At 58.6% G+C, this 6,433-nt stretch overlaps 1 protein-coding gene across 1 annotated transcript in view; it reads left to right on the plus strand.

Annotated features, from left to right (window-relative positions):
• The window catches only part of TCF25 (transcription factor 25), a 45,557-nt gene that overhangs the window by 36,064 nt on the left and 3,060 nt on the right, over positions 1-6,433 (plus strand). Inside the window, exons 14-18 of the mRNA XM_037733276.1 lie at positions 1,052-1,210; positions 2,627-2,717; positions 3,656-3,735; positions 5,196-5,268; positions 5,704-5,990. Coding sequence (XP_037589204.1) covers positions 1,052-1,210; positions 2,627-2,717; positions 3,656-3,735; positions 5,196-5,268; positions 5,704-5,862 — 562 coding nt within the window. The 3' untranslated portion in view covers positions 5,863-5,990. The remainder of the gene's footprint in view (positions 1-1,051; positions 1,211-2,626; positions 2,718-3,655; positions 3,736-5,195; positions 5,269-5,703; positions 5,991-6,433) is intronic.

Consider the following 6,433-nt stretch of genomic DNA (forward strand, 5'->3'; position numbering starts at 1 on the left):
GTCTGTGGGGTGCCCGCCTGTGGGGTATATGTCTGTGGGGTATATGTCTGTGGGGTGCCCGTCTGTGGGGTATCCGTCAGTGGGGTGTCTGTCTCTGTGGGGTGTCTGGAGTGTCCGTCTGTGGGATGACTGTGGGGCGTATGTCTGTGGGGTGCCCGTCTCTGGGGTGATTGTCTGTGGGGTGCCCGTCTGTGGTTATCTGTGGGGTATCTGTCTGTGGGATGCCTGTCTGTGGGGTGATCATCTGTGGGATGTCTGTGTGGTGTCCATCTGTCTGAGGGGTGCCCATCTGTGGGGTGTCTGTGGGTTTGGAGCCTAGGAGGAGCCATTTTCAGTCATCCTGAGAGGCCTTGAGGGACCTACTCCCAGCAGCAGGAGGGGCTGTGATAGGGACCTCAGGGACTTTCATCCGACCTGGGGGGGCTCTGGAGCCCTCATTGATGGGTGGAAAATCCCAGGTGGGGCAGGTGAGCAGCCTCCAGCTTAAAACCCAGGCTCATAAAGAGGGTACTGGGCGCAGTGGGGCACACCTCTAATCCCAGCATTTTGGGAGGTTGAGGTGGAAGGTTGGCTTGTGCCTAGGAGGTTGAAGCTGCAATAAGCTGTGCTCCTGCACTCCAGCCTGGGTGACAGAGCGAGACATGGCCTCAAAAAAATAATGGAGAGAGAGCAAGCACAGGAGAAAGTGCATGCCACAGTAGTCCTCCCCCAGGAGCCAGTGTCACCTCCAGGTCCTCCCCCAGCCCTCAGGGGCAAGTGTCACCTCCAGGTCCGCCCCCAGCCCTCGGGGGCCAGTGTGGCGTCCAGGGCTCGCCCTGTGTGCCCATAGATGGACTTGCCCTGGTTATATTTTCACATTTCTGTGGAGTCAGTTGTGCTTCCTAAAGAACACAGACAGTGCGTAAGAGGCCATGGCACATACCTGTGTGCCCCAGCCCCACGCTCTCGGGTCCAGCAGCCCACAGGGCCCTCCCTGCACCTCCCGTCTGCCCACCCCTGGGGCTCTGCTGGCCCGAAGAGTGTTCTGCTCACAGACCTTGCTCTCCTCCAGCCAGCCCCCTGCCCTGAGCCAGCTGGTGAGCCTCTATCTCGGGAGGTCACACTTTCTCTGGAAAGAGCCCGCCACCATGAGCTGGCTGGAGGAGAACGTCCACAGGGTGCTGCAGGCAGTGGATGCCGGAGACCCTGCGGTGGAAGCCTGTGAGCACAGGTGAGTTCCAGGGGCTTGCGTGGGGCAGCAGCCCTGCCACACCCCCTCCTCAGGGGTCCTCGTCCCAGACACAGGGGCCTCAGATTCTGGAGGCGAGGAGGGCTGTGAGCAGCTTGGCCTCCCCTGCAGTGTGGCCAGCCATGGGGCCGGTATGGAGCCTAACAGGGAGCACAGCCCTGTCCTGTCCCAGAGGCTTCCTGGGAGGCAGCTGTGGTCATCAGCACAGGTCACGAGCTGGCGTTCCCGGGTGCTTAGGACTGGATTGGTAGCTTCTGGTTGTGTGATGTTTCCACATCAGCTGGGGTGCTGATGAGTCTCTCACACCAGCATCTTGGGGGTAAATAAATCTGGCAGAGCTGAGAGCAAGTCTTCTGTCCTGCATGTGAGCATGTCAGAGGCTTGGACCCTGGTGCTCTGCATTTGGCAGGCAGCCCCTTGCCTGTTCTTGTCTGGTGTGCCTGTGCCCTTGGCCCTGTGCTAATTCTGTGTGTGTCAGCACCGTGGTTCTGCCCACCAGCGTGGCCAGGCTCAGTGTGGACCACGTGGGAGTGGCGGCCATTTGCACCTCCACGGTCAAGTCTGTCTGCCTCAGATGTGAGGCCGTGCTGGGGGTGCCTAAGAGGTACCGGTGCCCCAGCCGTTGGCAGTCGTGGGCCCCATCCGTGTGTTTGTGTTCCCCACTGCACCAGACATCTTTCTTGCTTTGTTTTTTGAGACGGAGTCTCAGTCTGTTGCCAGGCTGGAGTGCGGTGGTGCGTTCTTGGCTCACCGCAACCTCCGCCTCCTGGGTTCAAGTGATTCTCCTGCCTCAGCCTCCTGAGTAGCTGGGACTACAGGCGCATTTCACCACGACTGGCTACTTTTTGTATTTTTAGTAGAGACGAGGTGTCACCATGTTGGCCAAGATGGTCTCGCTCTCTTGACCTCAGGTGATCGGCTTGCCTCGGCCTCCCAAAGTGCTGGGATTGCAGGTGTGAGCCACTGCGCCCAGGCTGGACCAGACATTTCTCATGGACAAGAAAGCATTTTGTTCCCTGTGCTGCCTTCCCAGAGTGACTTCAAGCAGGGACCAGTGCCTCTGCCTGTAGCAGCGACAGTGGGGACATGCCCAGGTGTCACTTCATGTAGACAAACTCATTGAATTCCCACAAGAAGCCACTGGCCGTGGCTCCAATCAATCTTGTTTTTTGATTGGAGGGCCTGAGTCAGGCCGTGCAGCTGGGATTGGCCCCTAAGAGCCTCCCTTACTGCAGGCCAGGGACCAGCTGTGCTGCCTCTGCCTGGGAAGTGAAATGTGCCATTCTTGGTGCCACTAGAAATGCAGCGAGGTGGTGCGTGCTGGGCGGGGCAGGGCGGGGCCCAGCGCGGTGGCTGTTACCATTTCATCTGCTGTGCCTTGCTTCTCCTCGGCCTCAGGCGGAAGGTGCTCTACCAGCGCGCACCCAGGAATATCCACCGCCATGTGATCCTCTCTGAGATCAAGGAAGCCGTTGCTGCCCTGCCCCCGGTAAGGAGAGGGGCTGAAATGGGAGCTTTGTGTAAGCCAGTCACATGTACTGCCCATGTCTCCTGGCAGTCCACATGCAGGCATGCGCAGTATGAGCACCCTCACGGCCCAGCTCTGCCACGGCAAGGGCTCCTCCTTTCCTGGCAGCCGGGGTTCAGATGCTTGGTTTTGAGAGAGAAATCCTTTGGGGCTGAGCATGAGCTGAGTAGTCACCTTGGTGAGCTGCTCCTTCTGTAGTTGGGACTGCAGGTGCAGCTGTGGGGGCTTCTCTGTAGTCATGAGGTATAGTCCTGCTCTGACCTCCTGTGCTGGAGGTTCTGTTTCTGACTCCAAACCTAAAGACTTTATACTGTTGTTACGGGATAAGACAGAATGACTGAGAAACCAGCAAGTCAGAAGGTCGCAGGCCCAGGGGCCATCACTGAGGACAGCTTAGCACCTCCTGGTTTAATTTTGGCTGCTCTGCAGATCCTGGTGACTAACATGGCTGGCCTTGTCTGGGGCTGTGAGCTGCTGTCATCACTAGAGGGGCTGAGGGGCGGGGCAGGGAGTACACCAGGAGCTGTGTGACCCTCGGGCAGCCCAGGGTCCCCGTAGCCTGCAGTTGCTGAAGTGAGAGCTTCTGACCCGTGGTGAAGATCTTGGCAGGCGTGAGCAGCACGTGACCCCCTTCCTTTCCCACCACATACCCCCGTGAGAAGGGCAGACGCTGTGCCGGTGTACCTCCACTCCCGTGAGTGTCCTGGTGGCAGAAGGGCGGTCCCACCCTCACCCAAAGTTTGTTTGGTACAAAAAGCACAGCCGTTTCTGTCAGACTCTGTGGCTATCTCTCAGCAGATGCGTCGTCCTTGCTGGAGCCGACTGAAGGACTCTGCTGGGAGAGGCAGAGGCCCCCTGTCAGCATCCGTAGCATCTTCGTTTTGTGTCCCTTTCTGAAGGACGTGACCACGCAGTCTGTGATGGGGTTTGACCCTCTGCCTCCCGCGGACACCGTCTACTCCTACGTCAGGCCCGAGAGGTACCTCCCACCCCCCCATTCACTGCTTGGCTTGTGCAGCTAAGGTCAGTGCTTCAGGGCTCACAGGGACGGGCTGCCAGCTTGGGATGGGTGCTAAGAGCTGGGGCACATGGTCAGGAAAGGAGGGGAGAGGGACAGTGTCATCTGGGGGTCACAGCTGTGCCTGTGGGGATGCTCTGTAGCAGCTGGGAGTAACAGCGGAAGCAGGTGTGCAGTGATGTGGGGAAAACATGAATTTTAGCATCTAGAAATAAATGTAAAATCCAAACTGCACCATCCTGGCCAACATGGTGAAACCCTGTCTCTATTAAAAATACAAAACTTAGCCGGGCATAGTGGCATGCATCTGTAGTCCCAGCTACTTGGGAGGCTGAGGCAGGAGAATCACTTGAAACCAGGGAGGCAGAGGTTGCAGTGAGCCGAGACCACACCACTGCACTTCAGCCTGGGTGACAGCATGACTGCGTCTAAAAAAAAAACAACAAAAACTGTAGTAAGGAAGGAGGGGTTGGTGTGCTGAGACACAGAAGAATGTGGCTTCCCCAGGCTCAGCGGGGAGAGGGGTATTCATGTTCCACAGCAGAGTTGCCATGTGCCAAGGCCCAGGAGCAGAGCTTACAGTCATGTAGCTGGGCCAGGAGAGCAGGGCTGCCAAGGGCCGCCAGGAGCAGAGCACACAGCCCTGTGGCCAGGCCGGGAGAGCAGAGCTGCAGGGTGAAAGGGCTGGGGAGCAGGTCCAAGCCGACTCCCAGGCTGCTGGTGTGTGTCTGGGGTGGCTTTCAGCATCTGGGTCATTGAAGGACTTTCTCCCTTTCCTCTGGCCTTGAGAGCACCTGCCTTACCGAGGGCCTGTCACCCACACAGTCGTTGTGATGGATGATTCCTGCAGTGGTAGGTGGTAGCGCTGAGGAATTGCAGTGCGTGGCTGCCTCACAGGTTCCCCCTCATGGACCACAGTCTCTCGCCCTCCCAGAGCTGCTTAGGCCTGGGCTGCTCAGCATCCTGTGGAGTCCATCACCCCTGGAGCGTGTCCACTTAACACAGGATCTGCAAGCTTCCGCCTTCCTTTAAGGAGTCTGTGCTCTCAAATCCTCACTGCTGAAGGAGGCATTGAAACTATAGCTTTTCAAAGCAAGGCACCTGTGCGGTGGCAGATAGTGGCCATGAGATCCTTGCTGTGGACCCCGTGTCTGCCTCGGCAGAGCTGGTCTCCCTCATCCTGTTCCTGCTGTCTGCAGGCTTACCCCAAGCTGATGAGGAAGCCTCACTGCCCACCCAGGGCCCTGATCTCTGCTTTGTGGGAATCACAGGCCTGTCCTCAGCTGTGTTGCTCTGCACCTGGGTGGGGCCCCTCCGTGTCCCTGCAGAGAGGCAGCTGGCAGGCAGCCCTAGGAGTTGGATTAGGTCCCACAAGTATCGGTTCCGTTTCATTCCTGACTTTTCTTTACTTTGTTTTTCAGATTAAGTCCCATCAGCCATGGAAACACGATCGCGCTCTTCTTTCGGTCACTGTTGCCAAATTATACCATGGAGGTAGGTTGAGCTGGTCCCAGACACTGCCTGCCCGGTGGGTGCGGGCACATTGGTTCCAGTGCAGATATCTGGAGCCGTCTTGAGCCAGGCCTGTGCAGGCCGGCGCAGGGGCAGGGAAGGGCCAAGGCTGCGTTGCGCCAGCGGATGCTCATTCTGCTGGGGAAGCTGGGGCCTGCTCAGGTGGGAGCAGCCAGGCCTTACGTAGGGCCCGGGAGCCGGTCCAGCTTGATCTTGACCCCACTCTCTGGGCCTGGCTTGGCCTAGACGCTACTTTTGGTTTTGAGAGCTTCCTGTCCTCACAGGGACCTGGTGAGGCTTCAGGGTCTGACACTGGGGCAAGGGCCACCTGGGGCTCCACGGTGCCTTCCTGCCGGGGCCCTGGGCTCCGAGTCCCAGCATGGACGCCCCCTGCTTAGACGTGTCCCGTTGCTGCAGGGGGAGAGACCCGAGGAAGGAGTGGCTGGGGGTCTGAACCGCAACCAGGGCCTCAACAGGCTGATGCTGGCTGTGCGCGACATGATGGCCAACTTCCACCTCAACGACGTAGAGGCGCCCCACGAGGACGACGCGGAGGGGGAGGGGGAGTGGGACTGAGCGTCCGCAGAGTGCCTGGAAGCTGTACACTTACGTTCCTGATTTCTGTGCTGGTTGGAATTGGCCAGCTCCCTGAAGTAGAGATGCTGACTGTACTGCCGGCCTGGTCCGCTGTGTCTCCTATAAACGTAAATGGGTCATGCTCTGCTGTCCACACGCTCTTCTTTCCCAGGTGCTGAGTGTGTCCAGTGCCCTCAGATTCCAATCACTCAGTCCAGTCTCTTCCCAGTGGCCTGCGGGTGAGGCCGGGCCCAGGCCACGTGCTTCCTGTGCTCCCAGAATCTGGGACACGGTGAAGAAGGGGGCCCGCAGGGTGTTCAGGACAAGTCCCTGCTGAACGCCAGGGCCCTGGGGCCGGTCCTCCATCAGCCTGCTCTGGGGTTCATGGACAGAGCTGCATTCCTTGTTGGTAGAAGGTTTCAGGGTGGGGCTGGAGCAGGGAGTCCCCTACGCCGCGGCCTGCTTTCAGTCTTGTTCCTCCAAGCCGGTGGGAGCTGATGTGCTGCGGTCCTCTGGCCAGATGCCACCATCTGTTGAGTCAGACACGTCTTTTTTTTTTTTTTTTTTTTTT

Source organism: Cebus imitator, unplaced genomic scaffold (genome assembly GCF_001604975.1).
Source record: "Cebus imitator isolate Cc_AM_T3 unplaced genomic scaffold, Cebus_imitator-1.0 Scaffold509, whole genome shotgun sequence".
In the NCBI taxonomy this organism is placed as follows: Eukaryota; Metazoa; Chordata; class Mammalia; order Primates; family Cebidae; genus Cebus; species Cebus imitator.